The sequence below is a fragment of the Chiloscyllium punctatum genome, chromosome 26, assembly GCF_047496795.1.
Source record: "Chiloscyllium punctatum isolate Juve2018m chromosome 26, sChiPun1.3, whole genome shotgun sequence".
Lineage (NCBI taxonomy): Eukaryota > Metazoa > Chordata > Chondrichthyes > Orectolobiformes > Hemiscylliidae > Chiloscyllium > Chiloscyllium punctatum.
Genome location: NC_092764.1, coordinates 31433047 through 31453561, shown reverse-complemented (window position 1 = coordinate 31453561; position 20515 = coordinate 31433047). Strand labels below are relative to the sequence as shown.

Here is a 20515-nt window from a genome sequence, read left to right as displayed (position 1 = left end):
TTTGAAACCATCAGCTGAAATGCACTGTCATTTGTTAAAATAATGACAAATACTTTATTACAAAAGGTGTCAAACATGTTAAGAATGCAAACTCTGTTCTGTGTGAATATGACAATCTGTAGATTTCGATTTTGCTTTAAACTTTAGCTAAATAGCAAGTAATCTCTTAAATATATTGTGGTGAGCCAGAAATGTTTGTGCTTTTAACAGCTAAGATGGAAACTTTTTATGCATCACTCACAATGCTTCCATTTAAAACTGTTTTTTTTTCCTGAGATGGTCCTGTCAGCACTCAAGAAGAGAAGACTGCTAGGTTAAATACTTACCAGAAGGAAAAGTCATTAAAACTTGTGAATGACACACACCAGTTAGATTCACTCTGTACACTTCAAAATTGAGCTCCAGTATGACAAAAAAAAGTGTATTTGCAGGTATTACTTGGTTATTTTTAACTGGCTTTTCTCCCTGTTTTAGCACCTTGACTCTGCCCTCAGCCCTCCTCTACAATACACTTTCTACACTGGATTACATGAGTATTTTTCCAAGTGCTCATATCGCTCATACAGTGGGTCAAAGTGTGTCAAAGTTTCAGCAACTTCAGTAAGAAGATTCCTAAAGATGGTGATGGATTTCCATGCAAGCCAGATATTCTGTTCTGGAATCGTTTTTTTTAAAAGTGAGAACAGTTCCAGAATGTATTTTTTAAACAGCTAGATTGTGTTTAGACTTAAAGCTCTCAATGATCAAATTATTTCGATGAACTTACTGTCTTTTTAACTGTGCTAAGGACTTCTTTTCAGTTTCACGATGGAAATTCATGTTTTTGATGATGCTGGCATTAAACAACTGGAAGCCCCTGTGGGTAAACAAAAGCATTCATTCTAATGACGGTTAACATTTTAATGTTCTTCTCAGACAATGGAACAGAACCACTCAATGAAACCAAGGTTTCTCATGATGAAAAAATTAAGAATGCCCTAATGCTGTTATCACAGTCATGTGTCTGCTGTAATTCCACCTCCAACATATTTTAAAGTACTTCACACAATGATAAATTTGGAACTATTAATGATATTCCAAAGGGACATCTTGCTGTACCTGGATGCTTGAAGTTTGGAGGCTTTCATATCAGCTGTTACATGAATAAAATAATAACTGAGGAAGACTCTGCGTTGAAGTAAAAGGAAAAAAAAGCAAATGCTGTCCCAGATTATGCCAGCTTCACCAACAGGCAAAATACACTCTGAATCTTTTAATTCATTTTCTGAAAAAAATTCAAGAAGATACAACAGAGTTATCAAAAATTGCCTGAAATAATACAAATTTGCCACAAATTGAAAGTATTTTTGGACATTACATTTAATGTAATATTATGACTAGCCAATATGATTTGTTTAGGTTGATTTTTCATCTTTTGTTATTTGAGGACAATAATCTCAAATATGAATGTCGCCCCTGACTAGAGATTGGTGCTATGAAACTAGCTCTCAGGATTGTTGTGATTGGCTTTAATTTCCTCTTTGGAATTGCATTACCAATCAAAACTCATACATTGACAACTACTGACCTCAAACAACATGTAATCAAATGTTATTTTTCATTACATATACCAGGCAAAATTCAAATAAATAAAACAGTGTTCTAAGCCCAGTAAAGTATGACTCTGTCTGATGGTAGCACAAAAGGATTGATGGTAAATTAGTATTTTTGATTAGATTCCCTACAGTGTGGAAATAGGCCCTTTGGCCCAACCAGTCCACTCCGAAGAGTAGCCGACCCAGATTAATGCACCTAACACTATGGGTAATTTAGCATGGCCAATTCACCTGACCTCCACACCTTTGGACTGTGGGAGGAAACCAGAGCACCCGGATGAAACCCACGCAGACATGGGGAGAATGTGCAAACTCCACACAGACGCCTGAGGTTGGAATCGAACCTGGGAGCCTAGTGCTGTGAGGCAGCAGTGCTATCCACTGAGCCACCTTGCTGCCCCTTTTGCCAATGAAAGGAGTAATTCAAAGTTTGGGAGAAGATTTGTAGCTCGGGTGCTCTTTTGTTGTGGTTCTGTTCGCCGACCTGGGAATTTGTCTTGCAAACGTTTCGTCCCCTGTCTAGGTGACATCCTCAGTGCTTGGGAGCCTCCTGTGAAGCGCTTCTGTGCTGTTTCCTCCGGCATTTATAGTGGCCTATCTCTGCCACTTCCGGTTGTCAGTTTCAGCTGTCACTGTAGTGGCCGGTATATTGGGTCCAGGTCAATGTGTTTGTTGATAGAGTCTGTGGATGAGTGCCATGGCAATATACCGGCCACTACAGCGGACAGCTCGAACTGACAACCGGAAGCGGCAGAGACAGGCCACTATAAATGCCGGAGGAAACAGCACAGAAGCGCTTCACAGGAGGCTCCCAAGCACTGAGGATGTCACCTAGACAGGGGACGAAACGTTTGCAAGACAAATTCCCAGCTCGGCAAACAGAACCACAAGAAAGGAGTAATGACCAAATTACCCACTAGTTCTGTGCTATAAGACAAATTTACACCCCTCAGTGCTGTTTAATCCACAAGCAAATGGATAACGTTTTACAGTGCTCAATAGTAAAAGAAACAAACTCTTACCATCATAATATCCTTTGATAGTACAGTGCAAGCTGAATAATTGGATCATCCAGCAGAAATTACTTTGCAGCTGCTTCAGGAAGACACAAGCTAGGAGCTGGGAAAGAAGGCAATGAAAGTATTTAAATTTTTAAAAAATATTAAATTATGTTACTTCAGTTTAACATTTATTTATAATTTCTTTGGGAATTGTGCCCTCTATAACAATTACAACCATCCTTTTATATATAAGTGAAATTATTTTCTAATTTACAAACAAAATCTACTTATTCCTGTTTTATAAAAAAAACACCTATATTAATCCTGACAACAACCACACAGACACTCAAACATCAGTGAAAGGTCCTTCTACCCTTTCTCCTTGTTCCAATGGCAAGATCGTACATCGTCTTTTTAAGCAAATTTCTGCATTCACTTTAGTTATTGTCACTTCCTTAAACAAACCACTACCTCAGGTAATTTATTGTACACATAGAAACTAGGAGCAGGAATAGGCCATTTGGCACTTTGAACCTGCTCCATCCTTATCCTGAGATTGAGAGTCTGGCTCTGGAATCCACAATTAGGAAAATCATCCTCTCCGCATTTAGTCTGTTCAGCTCCATTAAAAGTTTATACATTCCGACTTCTTAACTCAAACCTATTTACAATGAAGGCCAATATACATTAGCCTTCCTAATTTTTTGCTGCACCCACCTGGCCAATTTCATTAACTGGTGTAGAAGGACCCCAGCTCCCTTTGTACATCCACACTTTCCAATATGTCATTTCAATACTACTCTTCCTTTCTTTTTTCACGCTAGTTTATAACTTCAGATTTAGCCATGATGTACTGCATCTACGTGTTTCCCCATTCACTCAACTTGTCTAAGCCACTTTGAAGACTCCTTGCATCATCCTCACAATTGACAATCCCACTCAATTTATTGTTGCCAGCAAACTTGGAAATGTTCTAATTGATTCCCTCATCTATGTCATTTTTATATATATATATAGTGAATAGCCGAGGCGCAAGCATTGATATTTGCGGTACTAGTCACTACCTGCTACTCAGAAAAAAATTTATTCCCATTTTGTTTCTTGTCTTGTCTGAAACCCTATTCTCAATCCATGCCAATATACTACCCCCTGCCTGATATGCTTTAACTTTGTCCTTTAACCTTATCAAAACCTTCTGAAAATCCAAATTCATGACATTCACTGCTTCGCCCTTAGGTAATCTACTAATTATATCGTCAACAAACTCCAGCAAATTTGTTAGACATGATCTGCCTTTCATAAATTCAAGATAGCTCTGTCTAATCCTGTTATTAAATATATGTTCCTTAAAGTCATCTCTTTAACAGCCTCTGGCTCTGGAGTTTCCATGACTGACTTTTAAGCTATTTAGGATATCTTTTCAGTTCAGACTGTTTTGGAGACTGTTAAACTAACAGCACCTTTACTGCTACAGATCTTTTTACTCTGACATAATCCTGCACACTGCTTTCTTTTGGATGGTTTTGAATTTCTGTGATACTGTACCCTGATTGCTAGGCAGCAGTAGGTTTTTCTCCCCTTCTTCCATCTTTCCTAATGCACTGAATTATTCACTAAAAACCCATTTAACATGCATGGAAACAAACAAATTTCCTAGCACTCACGGAAATAAAAAAAACTAAAACCACAAGTTCATTCTTCTTAACTCCAGCAACATAGAAGTACAAATCAAATATAAATTATTCCACTTTGGAACTTACAATCAATAACAATATCTCAAATCTTCATTGTCCCATTAAATTGTGGAAACCCGGAGAAGTGTGTGCAGTTTTGGTCTTATCTGAGGAAGGATGTGCTCTCTACGGAGGGGATGCAACAAAGGTTTATTTCTGGGATGTATGAAGGTCAGATTGTTTGGGACTACATTCACTGGGAGTTTAGAAGAAGGGAGTGGGGTCTCAGAAATCTAAGAATTTCTAACAGTACTCAACAGGATAAATGTAGGATGGATGGCCATCATGACCAGGGAAACCAGAACCAGGGATAGGATACAGGGTAGGTCATTTAAGACTGAGATGAGGAGAAATTTCTTCACTCAGACTTCGGTGAGCCTGTGGAATTCTCTTCTACAGAAAGTGGCTGAGGCCAAAACATTGACTGTTTTCAAGGACTTAAGATATATTTCTTATGGCTAAAGCAATCAAAGGGGAACAGGTTACCGAGTTGGACAATCAGCCATGATTGTATCAAATATCAGAGAAGGCTCAAAGGGCTGAATGGTCTACTCCAGCCCTTAGTTTCTATGAAAACAGAGTCATCAATTTGAGAAATACTTGTAGATATGCTGCAATTGTACCATCTGAGCCTTTTAGCACAAAATGGAAATTTTATAATTGATAAACATTGGTACAAAAACATGTTCATAACGTGGACTTGACTTATACAATTCACATCAATTAAATATTGCCTTAGTCGCAGTGTATTTACTTTTCAGTACAACTATTTTTAAATTAATCTTCTTTACTTTTTGAATTAGATTTAATTAAAAGCTGATTGCACTCCCTCCATTTAATGCCACAGTTGCTAAATACTATCCAGGAGTGGTGCGATTCAGAAGAGCTTTCATTAAACTCTTAAAATAGGCATATCAGTACTACATAAGGTTGCACCAATGATCTCTGAGAATAGATAACCATCCTGACACTTTGTTCCTTCACTTGCTGCTTGACTGCATTTTCAGAGGCCTTGGTACAGTATATCCATAAACATCTCATTAGCAATTAGCTTAATGGGACAGAAAGAAGGAAATGAAAGGTTTTATTCAGCACTGCTATTTGTTTCCCATTTTAAAATGAACATAACATATTCAGGAAGTCCAAGGTTCTGGGGCAAAATGTCAGTAGTAGTGATCAGTCTAAATCAAGAAATCCGAAAATGAAATTTTTAAACCACCATTAATGATGCATCATTCTATAATCATTGCAATTTTGCTGCCTACATATCCTTGATGTAATGGTAAAGCTCTGTCGGCTGAACAGCTGGTTTGTAATGCAGTATAAAGCCAATAGCATGGGTTCAATTCCTGCATCATCTGAGATTAACATGAAGGATTGCCCTTCTCAACCTTGCCCCTCTCCTGAGGCATGGTGACCCTCAGGTTAAACACCACCAGTCATCTCTCTCTCTCTTTCTCTTCCTCTCTCGTTAGAGAGCAGCCTGATGGTTTGGTAAGATGATGGCAAATTCACCTTTATTTTTATTGATGATGGAAAGACTCACCGATAACATATTCTTTGCAATAATGACTGTAACATTGTACATAATTAGACAATCCCAAAAGTTCAGTCGCCTCTTTGCTGGTTTCACTAAAAGTCTTCTGCCAAACAAAAGCAAATAGAATGAGGCGAGGAGGTAGCCAAGACCAAATACACTTATTCGAGCAGACCCAGTGGCAAAAATGACTGCTAGTACCAGCCAGAAGAGGTAGTTAAAAACTGCAACTTTTATCATGTCCAGGTAACACCTGCAGAACAGAAAGAATTCCATGTTAACTAGCCTCCTACATTACATGATTATTGCCCCGAGTATAAACAATGTTAACAACTTTTATGGTATTAGTTTACATCAATCTACTGAAGAAGAATTTTTAATAGTATTGCTGCAATTTAACCAGTGAGCAGTTTGTTCTAGAAATCTATTCCTGATCACCATTTCACTTGGCAGAAAAGAAAAAAAAACTTTTAAAATCAAACAAACAGTTATGTTGTGTTTAGTTCTTATTAACAGCCAAAAGTTGAAAATTTTCTGTGTGCTATTTCAAGTGACTGACTGTAAAAACACATCAAAAATATTTCCATATAAAAACTTTCATCAGCATTACTTCACCATTGGAAAAATGTCAGTGGTCAGATCAGTTTCTATAAAGTCTGATGATGAAACCGCAAAATCCAAAATCACTTTCAGGTGCAGAGCAGCTCAATTCAAACTTACCTACAGTATATATAGTTTGGTACTGGATTCACGGTATTGCCTGCCAGGGGATCAGGATCATCTGTATTTTTTCCACTGATGGTACTAACCTCCTCCTTTCTTTCATCTATAAATACCTGCCACTGGTGGGACACACACATCAGTAATAGAAAGTCATCTGTAATAGAAAAGGATGAAGATAAGGTCTCAATATTGCCAAATAGAAATAAATAATGGTTACACAATTAAATGATAACATTTCAATTGTATAAGAGCCTTGATTGTAGCATATTTTGCCACACTTTGAAGAACTTCAAGCAGGAAACCAATTCATGATACTTTCTTCTGCCTTGCCATGGAAATTTTAGGATACTTGTGGATCAAAAAATTCTCACCCGAGTTTGAAGTTCACAGGTTCAAGACCCAGCTTATAACTTAAATACAAGTGCATACGTGCTAATGCACAAGTTGCACTGCTGAGCAAAAATTACACCATTGAAGTTAAAGATCACGGGAAAGAAATTAAAGATCACGGGAAAGAAGTTAAAGATCTTTCAGCACTATTTCAATGCATGGAAAATCATGTCGTACTTTAGTCAATACTCATTTTTTCACCCAATAGCATCAAGAGTAAATAATTTCTCATTTATTTCATTATTATTTGTGCAATCTTGCTGATCATAAAGTGGCTGGTCATGTTTTGTGCTTAAGCCTCTTCTGAGACAAAATTAAACACTTTTCAAGTGCAAGTTTTACTTTCTTTTCAATCTAGAAGCCTTCTCCACCAATGGTTAACTTGCAAACGATCTTAGGATGTGCTTCTTTACAGTTAAATCATTGTGGAACAACAAATGTAGATGGGTGAAAATATGGGTTTTATGAATATATAATCCAAATTGCATAAAAGCAAATCCAGAAATTATCCATATGCATATTAATAGTAAACAAGGAGGTTGCCAGGATATAGAATGAGATACAAAATCAATAAAGAGAAGATATTAGAAAGAGAGGCGGGCCTAAAATCGAAATCACCTTGTGCCCGGATGTGATAGCTGCTGTGGGAAGTAAGGATAGAAATTATTTCCAATTACCCTCAGATCCCAAGGGAGTGCGAAGAGGCTGGAAGAGAGCAAATTCATGGAATCATAGAATCCCTACAGTGTGGAAACAGGCATTTTGGTCCAACAAGTCCACACCAACCCTCCAAAGAGTAACCCAGCCAGACCCATTCCCTGAAGTAATGAACCTAACCTATGCATCCCTGAACACAATGGGCAATTTAGCATGACCAATTCACCTAACCTGTGAGAGGAACAGGAGCACCCGGAGGAAACCCACACAGACACAGGGTGAATATGTAAACTCCACACAGACAGTCGCCCAAGGCTGGAATTGAACCCAGGTCCCCAGTGCTATGAGGCAGAAGTGCTAACCACTGAGCCACCATGCCACCCAAATATTACATCCAATTCAAAAATGGGGAGAAGGAAAGAGCTGATACTGTAACTGTAAATGAGTTAGTTTAATGTCAGTGTAGAAAAACTTTTAGAATCAAAAAAATCAGGGGAAAATAAAATTAACAGCCAATTGGACAGAGAGGAATTGGTAAAGGAGAACCAACACAGATTGGTTAAGGACAAATCCTATCTGACTAACCTGATTGAGTATTTTGATGAGGTAATGGATGATAATTGTCGATTTATCAGGTGTTCAATTGTATTCAAGCAGCAGACATGAACTGGGGAAATTTGCCTGTATACACTATATACGGGAGCTGTCTGAAATTGTGATCATTGATTTGGAGGTATGAAAATGACATACATCCAGAAATAATGGTTCAGAAAGACAAGGTTCCAGTAACACCCTGCACTGTTTGGTTAAGTTCTTTACCAAAAAGAGGTCAGTGAGGGTAACAGAGTTGGCACGTGTTTTCAAAAGTCTTTCAAAATGTGTTTGAAGAAGCACCTGTTTAGTAAATTTGAAACCATGCGACAAAAAGGCAGTAGCAGCACAGAGGCAAGATTGATGAATGGGTAGAAAACAGTGGAGCTAAACGGTCTTTTTGTCAGACCAGACGAAGCTTTACAGTGGAGTTCCTCAAATTTCTGGTCTACGTTTTGTCATACACATTAGGAATCTGATCTGGGAGGGGTGTGGGATCCAGAGCAGAGTTTGGTGACACAGCATGTAGACTAGACTAGATTCCCTACACTGTGGAAACAGGCCCTTCGGCCCAACAAGTCCACACCAACTCTCCGAAGAGTAACCCACCCAGACCCATTTCCCTGTGACTAATGCACCTAACACTGGGCAATTTAGAATGGTCAATTCACCTGGCTTGCACATCTTTGGACTGTGGGAGAAAACCAGAACATCCAGAGGAAACCCACGCAGACACAGGGAGGATGTGCAAACTCCACATAGACAGTTGCCCAAGGCCGGAATCGAACTGGGGTCCCTGGTGCTGTGAGGCAGCAGTGCTAACCACTGAGCCACTGAGTAGTAAAGATTATGGAAAGAAATTGCAAGGGGAAATGAAAGAAGAAAAGATGCTGGGATATTTCTGCACAAATATTTAAAGATGGCAGGAGAATACAGTAAATAAAGCATGTGGGATCCTGATGTAGAATACAAAAGGTAAGAACACATACAAAACCATCTAAAGTATTTGCTCAGCCTGAGCTGCAGCATTGGAGTTCACCTGTGGACAATACACTTTGGGAAGGATGTGAAAGCATTGGACAAAATATAGAGATATTTACAAAAATGATTCCAGAGATGAGGAATTATAACTTTAAAAGTTGCAGTTAGTCTTCTGTGTTCTTAAGGAGAAGAAGAGAAGATTTGATGAAGATGCAGAGATATGGGGAAAGAATTGGATCATAAGATCAAATGAATTACTCTCTGAAAGGACCAATGCAGCTTCAATGGACTAAATGCCTGTGTTGCATTATTTTATCATTCTAACTGAGCAATACCAAGGGAGATCAGACAGTACATCAATAAATTTTGAAGCAATGATTTTGTTCCTTTGTTAATCTGCATATTTTCAAGAAATGTTGGGCAGAAAGGGTTAATGCATACTTTAAAGAACAGCAAGATATACATAAAATTTCACATTATCTTGTTCTACTGGCTTGCTAAAACAGGCCTGTCATGCCAAGATAAATCCATGCATGCCTTACATATCCTAAGCCATCAATGATATTGTATGAAATTTAAATGAAGTTGGTGTGGCATTTTGAATAACGAAAGATCAAAGTATGAGAAAATAAAGAGGAGTACAATTAGGAAGTGCACGCCTTTACCCACATCAACCAATAAGAACATAAACATAGTAGCATCACTGAACTTTGCCCTGTGTTCAAGTATACCTTGTAGCTTAAGAGTGGTCATTCTAGAAGGACATTTTAGGTTAGTGATGTCTATTAACTGTTTGTAACAGGACTCTGCTTCCATTCTAAATGCTGTCATTTTGCAAGATCTCAATGTTCTCTAGTTTATTTTACGTCCTGCGATACTACAGCTGGATCCACAAAATAGGACTCGATGTTTACAGCACACAAGAAGGTAATTTGGCCCATTGTGTCTATGCCAGTCAGCAAAGATCTGATTCCAATGATCTCATTTGCCAGCTTTTGTCCCAGAGCCCCTGGAGGCTATGGCAACAGAAGTGAATAACTAAATACTGCTTAAACATTACCAGAGTTTCTAACTCAACTACCCTTTCAGGCAGTGAATTTCAAACTCTAAGCAACGCCTAGGCGAAAAAAATTCTCAACTCTCCTCTTAGCCTCTACATCCTGCCTTAAAACTATGCATCAAAATGTTCTCCACAACACATATGTTTTCTACCTTGCAGGCTATTTTCTGAATATTAGGCCCAGAACTGTCCCCTCCATTATTGGGCTTTCTTAACGCTAGCTAAATATATTCTTCTGGATACAATTTAAGATTTTTTTCCCTCTCTCTATCTTGTACATTAAAACCATCCCAGTTGATGTTTGGGGTTATTAAACGCCTTGCTGTTGATGCCTTATTACTCTTACATTTCTCTGAAATTTGATAACATATTTGACCCCGTCTCTCTGTTTGAGAGACTATTCGACACTCTCAACTGTGTGTTTACCATTGTGTTTTTTATTTCAATCCATCTGACCTCATTTCACAATCCTTCCAAGATATCATCCTCTGTTACTGCGATAATTGATTCTTTGATCAATATTGCAATCCTCCCTCCTCTTCTGTCCCCTTTTCTATTTCATTTGCATAATCCCCTTCAGACTGATCTCAAAACTCTGAAACCTAGGTCTCGGCTCTGGTCTCTGTAATTGGATCCTAACCCACAGACCACAATCATTGAAGACAGATAACTGCACCTCCCCCAGATAACCCTCAACACTGGAGCCCCCCCATGGATACATTCTTAGCCCCCTACCATACACGCTATACACCTATGACTGTGTAGCTAAATTCGGAATGAACACCATCGAAAAGTTTGCTGAAGACACCACTGTGTCTTGGTGGATATCAAATACAGAATACAGAAAGGAGTGGTGCAATTATAACAATCTCTCTGTTAATGTTGGCAAAACAAAAAAAATCAATCATTAACCTCAGGAAGAAATTAGGAGAACCCACCCCTATCTACAGCTGAGGTTGAGAGAGTTGAGTGTGTCAAGTTCCTAGGAGTGACGATAACTAACAACTTGTCCTGAACTTCCAACTTGGATGCGATGGTCAAGGTGGCACAATACTGCCTCTTCTTCCTCAGGAAGCTTAGGAAATTCAGAACGTCCATAACGTCCCTCGCCAACCTTTATAGATGCACCATAGAAAGCATACTGTCCAGGTGCATAACAATCTGGTACGGCAACTGCTCTGCCCAGGACCAGAAGAAACTACAGAAGGTTGTGTATTGAAGCTCAGATCATCACGGAAACCAATTTCCCATCAATGGGTTACATTTACACATCTCATTGCCAGAGGAAGGCTGCCAACACCAAAGATCCCTCCCACCCCAGTAATGCTCTCCTACAACCTCGTGCGTCAGGCAGAAGTTACAGAAGCTTGAATACCTACATCAACAGGTTCAAGAACAGCTTCTTCCCTACAATTATTCAACTGATGAATAGTCTCTCTGATGTCAAATAATGTTGGTCTTGTTAATCTTGATCTTGCTTCATGTATATCCTGTGCAGTGTAAGCTTCGTGCCTCTCTCTGTCTAAGCACCCTTGGATCTATATGTCCTTGCTTACCATAATCTGCCTGTACTTCTCGCAAACAAAGCTTTTCACTGTACTTAGGCACACATGACTACAATAAATCAAATCAAATCCTTTAAGCAGAAATGTTGAGTTGCCAATCCAGCCCATCTTTCAGCCCAGTTTCAATCATAATTATGAGATCATAATCAGACTTTCCTATCTGTGCCCTCAGCATCTGTCTTATTCCTCAGCCTCCCTGCATTAAAATATACTCCATTTAGCATTGCGAAACTCACTTCTTTCTTATCTAGCCCATATTTCCTCACCTTACAGGCTCACTTACTTGTGTTTAACTTCAAATTCCATCTGTTTCTCTTCCCTCTGAGCTACTTATCAGGATTCCATCCCCTGTCAATCTAGTTTAAAGCCACCTCAGAAGTATTAGCAAAGATCTCTGTAAGGATGTTGCTCTTTTTCTGTTCAGATATAACTCATCCAATTTTTACATTCCCACTTCTTCCAGAAATGGTCGCAGTTCCCCAACAATTTAAAATGCTGCATCCTGCACCCTCTCTCCAGCCATGCATTCATCAGCTCTTCCAAGGATTCTGTTAGGCTGCTTTGTGATGCAGGTGTTGCCAACAGTGTGGCATCAATTCCTGCACCAGCTGAGGTTAACATAAATGACACACTTTCTGAGCTTCTCCCTTTGTCTAAAGCATGGTAATCCTCAAGATTAATCCACCACCAATCACCTCACTCTAATGAGAGAGCAGACCAATAGTCTGGTCAGACTCTACCTTACCTCAGTCAGGTGCCCCTCCTGTTTGCAGTCCACTGCCAAGTGTCCTGACCCCCCTGTAGGTTCAACACACTCCAGGCAGAATGAAACAGGGAGCAAAGGGGATAATGAATCTGCAAGAGCTTCTATCAGAGTTCCAGTTACATCATGGGTCTGTGATTGAATATGACTCAAGACCAGTGCTGTGGGGAGTTCACAATTTGGTGAGTTCATGACAGCATTTGGCTAGGCTTGCCTGATACCTACAATTTTAATTGTTACTCAAGTATATCACGTAAAACTAGGGGGAAAAAGCTCATGGGTTGAAACCTTGCCCTTCCACCACGACACGATCTGCTGACCATCGTGTGGTGCTCTCTCTCAATTTAGTTTTTATTACTAATTGCAAAGACTTAAACTGATTGCAGTCAGGAAACATATGTTGGTGATAATACAAACAGATCAGTAATACTTTCAAAAAGAGCTTCAAGTATTTTCCACTTAAAAACTAAAACAGTGCGAGAGACTGACAGATTAAAATGTTTGCATTATAAGTTAAACATTGATGAAAGCTTTGGCATTAGTTTAAGTGCATTATAATGTCCAAAACCAAAGATTGAGTAACATTATTGCACACTTGAGGTCTTCTCTGAAATCTGAAACCTTAAAAACTATTAAAAATTCAGCCCATTTTTGGTTTACTACATGCCTTTGGGCTGACATTTAGTTTCAAACAGAGAAAAAAAAGCCTTTGCAAAAAAGTTTCCTCATTTATGCTTTTAAGAACTGTAGACTTGTTTTAGTTTCCGGGAAATGTTGACTTTAGTGAACACACACTGCAAGGGGACACCAGTTTCACAAATGTCTCATAGGCTTAACATTCTCACATCTGACAGATCCCAGACCTTCTTCATTAGAAGCAAGTGTAGCATTTAGAGACCCTGAACGCTGTGGGATTACAAACAATTATACAATCATACTTTAAAGAAAAGGGAAAGGAAAATCTAACATGTTGGCAAATTAAACCTATCCCGAGTCACCCTCGCAAGTTCTGGCATTTAGCTCAATAAATAGTACTGGCAGAGAATTGGAAATGAATCACAACAAAAACAGACATTGCAGGAGAAACTCAGCAGGTTTGGCAGCATCAGGAAAAGAAAGCAGAGTTAACGTTTCAAGTCTGGTAACTCTTCAGAGTTAATTGCGCTTTCTTCCCACAGATGCTGCCAGACCTGCCGAGTTTCTAAAGAAATTTCTATTCTTGTTTCAGATCTCCATGATATGTGGTTCTTTATTTTATATTACTGAAAATCCATCATTGGCCTCCTCACTTGTTCTAAGGTATGTCAGACAGAGTGAGAAACAGAAAACTGAACAAGGAAAACTAAATTCTAAATTGAGTTCCCTCAAACCAAAACACTTACAGAAGTCTCATTAGCCGATCAAAAATTATTCACTAAACCTCTTAATGACTCAGCTGAATTTATGATATAACTGTTAAATGTTTATACACACTCTTAAATATTTTGGCTTCCTGAACCATTTCATGTGGGAGATCTGGGCTCTGTCAGATCTAAAAATATTGTACAAGAGCCAAGGGAGTACTGAAAGGTTCTGAGATCGCTATCGTTCAGTATTGGAGGAGATCTAAAAGCCTTAGACGCGGCACAACAAATTGATCCTGAGAAGATATTACAGTCTATCTCTATCTGAAACCAATTATTACCATTGGTATACAAGCTGACTGATACTGCTGTGAACCAAGGTTTATGCTTTCTGTGCATCATGAGATGTGGAATTTTGACTGAATAGGGAATACGCAGATTTAAGAGCTTTCAGGTTTCGATAGCGTAAATGCAGAGAGATTGTTTCCATTCGAAGTGTAAGTAACTGGAGATGCAGCTTCAAGATCAATGGCAAAAATTGTTTTACACAACTAGTCACTACGATCTTGAATGTGTTGAAGTTACAGAAATGGAACTAAATGCATCTCTCTATCAAAGAGCTGGCACATTCACATTACGCAAAACAGTGACCGCTTTTGCTGTATGAAGTATGAGTAGTCACTATGAAATGCCGACTGGAGGATCTGATTTATTTACAAATTTAATAATTTTCAGAAACTGCAACAATCCAACAGGATACTGATGGCACATAACTTGAAAGTAATGGGAATGTAGAATCAGTCTACAAGGGATTATATTGGAAGTACAGCGTGTCAGTTAGCATCTGTAGAGAGAACACCCGAGTTAATTTTTCTAGCTCTGTATTTTCCTCAGAATAATCACTTCTGAGTATTAATCAGTTTGCCCTCATGTTAATTAGCAAATGAAAATAGAACTATACCTTCTATTAAAACTTCTTTGTTAGCTTTGGGGACACAGCATTAATTATCATGATTTGAATTTTAAGAATTAAACGGAGCTAGATACTTACAGATCAGGTGTTTGGAATTGGGTAGAGTTACAAAGTCAGGTAGATAGAACCATTTAATTAGGTTGGAGTGAATGGTGATGGGCGATGCCCATCTCCATGGGTAGTCTGTGGAGGAACAAAATAAGATTATGTTTATTTCATCAAAAGTAATACAATATTCAAAACAAAATATTGTCAAAGTCATAGTCATGTGAATATAAACACTGCCAGACAGGTGATTAAAATAAGGAGTGATGCAACACTCAATGTTCTGATGTGATCTCAGTCCTCACTGACAGGATATATGGGTAGAGGTGGGGGGAGACTTTCCTTACGTGAAAAAGTTAATCTATTGCAAGATCACATGCCAAGATATTATCATAAATCTTGGAATCAGGAGGATTACACAGAACTAACTTACAAAGCTCTACAATGGTACATTTCAAAGTGACCAGATAAGTTTTAAAAATACAGGCCAAGAGTAGCAAGAGTCTCGCTGGTCTCCACAAAGAGCTCTTATCCTTACAAATCCTTGACTTTGCTCTTTCTACCTGGGGCTTTACGCAAACGAGAAGTAATCAGACAATGCTAAGAATGTGTGTCAACCTTTCATTTAAGCAGCACAAACAACAACAACAACAATGTGCAAGGTCAGTTTTCTCTCTTTAAAACAAAAGCTTACAAATCTAAAAGCAATTGCAAGGTCTCAACAATCTGGTGTGCCTTTCAGAGAAGAAATGCTGATTACCTAGACAGAGAGCCGGTGGAATTCCCACACACAGCAGGTACTGGTACAACAGGAAGAGAGACTGGAATAGGCAGTACTTAGGCCAAAGTTTAGCAATTGCTTGTCTTTTACGTCTAGTCACAATAACAACCAACCAGCAGCTGTGAATTATCACAAGGAAGTTCATCCGTTGCCCAATAACATTGACTATCATTAGAAGGCAAACCTACAAAAAAAAGATGTAGAAACAGTTTAGAAGAGAGAAAAAAAAAACACTGCACGTTTGTATTTTCCAATGTCAAACTAATCCAGAGCAAACATATCTAGGAAAGGGAATGGGGAGATTTTAGCAATTCTCCCTCACCCTGTCTGCAGCAGAATATTAGTAGATTTTCACATGCTCAAGCTTTGTAATGTTCATGGACCCATTAGACCACTGATCCTTAATAATAATGTCACCTCTAGTACAATTAAACCATGCTTTTGCGGTTTGCATTTTTACATGCTGTAGTGTAATGCAATGCTGAGTAGATATTCATTGAAAGCGTTAGTCCATGTTTAATATAAAGCATTGAGTGACTAAATAAACAGGTACACTTTTATAAGGGAAGAAACTGAGAAAATTAATGTTACAAAGTCTTCCCTTAAACAAAAACCTAGGCTTGTAACCGTGACACAGGATCAGCAGTAGGCTTAACAGCCCTTCAAACCTGGCCCACCATTCAATACAATATCAACCCTATCTCCACAACCCTATATGGGGCACATCTGTGAGCAAACCATCCATATTTATCAAAACAAATCATGTTATATGTGCAGCAATTCCAGTAGCTTGGACCAAAGTGAATTCCGTACATGCATTTATCTGCCTATCACAGGTAAAGAGCACACTATTTACTTAATTCTCAATCTGTGAAATTTCACCTACCTCTAATCCAACTTTGTAAAAAAAATAGTTGGCAAAATACTTTGCACAATTGATGACACTTTCATCCAGGTTCTGCCGAGTGATTTCTTCAAAGATGGCCCGAGTACTAGGTGGAGCCAGTTGGTTGTACTTGCGGAAATGCTCTTGGTGTCGATACACAGTTACCTCAAACACCAATAACATTAGTAGGAGAAGATGATCCTGGATTGATGCACAAAGGAAATGTATGAATTACTTTAAGGACTCATGTGTCACTCGGAGGTATGGAAAATGAAATCGTCAAAATGTTCAACGTTCAACAACTATTTTGTCTTCACAGATTGTACTTTCAGCATTTATTGTACATTGCAAATTGGCTGGTCACATCTGCTATCATGGAGCCTGCCAACAATTCTGGGGCATCCAGTTCTGTGAATTTATGGCTGCTTCATCAAATTTCTTTGTAAGGCTGTCCATCAATGACAGTGCTTAGCTCCATTTGAAAGCCTTCAGGTATGAAGTAGACTATGCTGCATGCAATAAACTTTGGATTATACCTTGGCTCGGGCTGATAGATGACAAGCAACATTCACTCAGGGGCCAGTCAATGAACATTTATAACAGAGAGGCGAAAGTGGATACTGCAGATGTTTGAGATTAGAGTAGTGCTGGAACAGCACATCAGGTCAGGCAGCATCCAAGGAGCAGGAAAATTGACGATTTGGGCAAAAGCCCTTCATCAGGAATGAGCTGAACCATTATTGGTTATTCAGTAATATTGTCATTAAGGAATCTCCTGCCATGGATATCACAGGACAAACACTGACAAACAATGATACCATCAATTAAATCAGTCTGTCTATTAAGTACTTGATCCTCTAAGCACACATCAGCTCATTTCACCACCACTGTACTTCCCCACCAAGTGTGCATTGCCTAATGGATGCAATACAGCAATTGCACAGGCCTTTCCAGCAGCAAGCCCAGTGAGGAAGGCAAGAGTTGCAACTGTTTTGGGAATGCCACTACTTTAAGGGTTGATCCCAACACCCCAAATCACACACCATCTTGATTGGTATATATTTTGCTGTTCATTCATGATGCTTAGTTAAAATCCTGGAGCATTTATATTGCGAAACCAACTTCACTTAACAGGCTTTAATAGTTTAAGACCTGCCATCACCTTCTGAAAGGAAGGCAATAAATGCACATAAATACAGGCTTTGGCAGCAATGCCCACTTGCTTGAATCAATTTATGAACGTGGATAGGAAAATCCAGCAGGTTTTGAAATGAGTAACCAATGTACTATTGTTGAGAGTTAACATTATTCTGCACATATTATTTGGGTGTAAGGTGAACACTGAAGATCAACATAAAATGAACTGTACTGCTATTCAGTCCAAATTGGTTCAAATTTTTCATCACTCACTTGAATGTATGCAAGGATGAGAGATTCTTTTCTGAATCCAAACCAGTTGGCTGGGTCCACGGATTTTCCGTACAAAGTAGAATGTAGGATCTCATCTGGATTGAGATTTGTCTCATTTGGAGAGTGCTGCAGAGAAAATATACCATGATGTCAATTTGCAAGTACCCTAAAAATTTAACAAAATACATTCTAAAAACAATGATGTGTACATTTTTAATAATTTTCATACAATAAAACATCTCAACAACCTTTAGGAGATGCAAGAAAGGAGAAGGGGAATTAATGGAACTGCTGAAAGCATCATGAAGAGGTAGATTTTAAAGAATCCTTTGGAAATGTGAAGAAACGCAGCAAGGCCAGTATCAGGTAAATACAATTAAATAGCACCTAACCATGTAAATGGAAGGTGCAGAATTTTGAAGCCATTATGAAATTAAAATCAACATTCTGCTTGATCTACAATACACCACAAATCCAGTTTCAACAAGCCGCATTCAAATTAATCATTAGCTCACTCGGAGTCCAATATTAATGTAGCTGTATGCTATCACAGCCATTTCTGTTCCTTCTGCACACTTTTAAGATGCAAACTACAGCCTGGGCACTACTACACCTTCTCTGTGACTCTAAGGAGTGTTTCCATCAATGCAGATCCAAAGTGTAAGAGAAAATATTTCCTACCGTTGTGCAGTTGCTGGAATATTCTGCTGGGTTTACAATCTTCAGTTGATACAGCATTTTACAGACAATGATGATGCAAGCCCACAAAGTGGAAATGCAGGAAGCCATTGTACGGAACTTGGTATATGGCATAGCAAATGCCCAAAGAACAACAAAGAGAAAATTCATGACGGACGGCTGGAGAACAAGTTGGGAAAAAATAAAGAAAATATGGATCATTTTCTGAGATTTTGCAACAATATGCTCACTAAAGTCTTAAAATCATAGAATTATAGAAATCCTACGGATAGAAAACCGGCCCTTTGGCTAAAAAAGTCCACACTGACCCTCCAAAGAGTAACCCACCCGAACCATTCCCCTACCCTATATTTACCTCTGACTAATGCACCTAACGTACACACCCCTGAACACTATGGGCAATTTAGCATGACCAATTCACCTGACCTGCACAGCTTTGGATTGTGGGAGGAAAGCGGAGCACCCGGAGGAAACCCACGTAGATCCGGGGGGAATGTACAAACTCCACACAGACAGTAGTCAGAGGTTGGAATCGAACCCGGGTCCCTAGCGCTGTGAGGCAGCAATGCTAACCATTGAGCACCCATTGCTCAATGTCACAACACCGAAGATATTTCAAAACTCCTCATTTAGAATAGAGTTAAAAGTTTAATGCAGAGTTGTTATGTTTATTGGCAGTTCTGATTCATTGAAAATACATTCAAGCACCTGACAAATCACAATATTTTGCTTTCAGTTTATGTAAAATAGAAAATGATTCAAAAGGTTTGGATTTACCTGCAACAACAATACATAAGAAAATTTCCTGCATCAAAACTTAAATTGTAACCATACAAAACCAATACAATAAATAACGTTACTTTGGGGGTTCATACCTCTTTTACTGCCACCCACACACTGAAGAGAGCCACCAGTTTCATTACGTGCAACTCAAGAAGTCTCCAAATAATGACTTGGATGTAATTGAGAATCTTGGAGAATTTTAGCAACAGCACAAGGAGGCGGTCGATCACTAAGCCCCACTTACTGTAAGCAACTGCAATCAGGTAAAAATACATTAGTATGTGGCTGGTAGGTTTCCTTATTTCAAATCATGTAAATTAGATAGAAGCAATCTAAACAGATTCATCATGTAACACTGGAACAAAAATAATCATTTCTGAAATAGGACACATTTTATTAAAGTTTTTTATCTTGCAACCATTATGAAAAATTGCATGAATACCAGTGTAAAGGAAAACAAGCTTTTTATGATGTATGTGATGAGAGCATTGATTGGATAATGAATGGACCCCAAGTGTTACAACAACATTAGCTTGCATTTCTATAGTGTTTTAATGTAGGAAAATGTCCAAAAGTGTTTCTAAAAGTTTGATCCGTAATAGATCCCCAGAAATGTCTTAAAGCAAGAGGGGAAAGAAGAGAGAGTTGAGGGAAGGAATTCCAGAAAGGAGGGCCTTAGCAGCTGAAGGTGGATCAGTTAAAATCAGAAATGTGCGAGACCAGATTTGGAACAAAGCAAACATTTGAGAGTTGTACAAGGCGTAGGTTATAGAGATAGAAATGAGGTCAGAGAGACTTAAAAATAAAGCATTGGCATTTTAAATATGAGACATCAACCAGCACAGGGGTGATGGGTGAACATGGGTCTAAGTTAGCCCACAGGCAGCTGAGATTTGAATGCCAATATATAGAAAGTCGGTCAGAAAAGTGCTGGGATAGAAAAGTCTAGAGATGATAAAGCACAGATGAGGGCTTCAAAGAGCTTATGACAGACTAAAA

General features: G+C 38.7%; 1 protein-coding gene across 5 annotated transcripts in view; it reads right to left on the bottom strand.

Annotated features, from left to right (window-relative positions):
- piezo1 (piezo type mechanosensitive ion channel component 1 (Er blood group)) overlaps positions 1-20515 on the bottom strand; it is a 340271-nt gene that overhangs the window by 74971 nt on the left and 244785 nt on the right. For all 5 annotated transcript variants that reach the window (XM_072596043.1, XM_072596044.1, XM_072596039.1 and 2 more), the window contains 11 exons: positions 19609-19769; positions 18716-18892; positions 18035-18160; positions 16625-16825; positions 15718-15922; positions 14991-15095; positions 6587-6743; positions 5876-6119; positions 2618-2714; positions 1099-1264; positions 767-856 (listed from right to left, as the gene is read on the bottom strand). In XM_072596043.1, the coding sequence (XP_072452144.1) occupies positions 767-856; positions 1099-1264; positions 2618-2714; positions 5876-6119; positions 6587-6743; positions 14991-15095; positions 15718-15922; positions 16625-16825; positions 18035-18160; positions 18716-18892; positions 19609-19769 (1729 nt within the window). The remainder of the gene's footprint in view (positions 1-766; positions 857-1098; positions 1265-2617; positions 2715-5875; positions 6120-6586; positions 6744-14990; positions 15096-15717; positions 15923-16624; positions 16826-18034; positions 18161-18715; positions 18893-19608; positions 19770-20515) is intronic.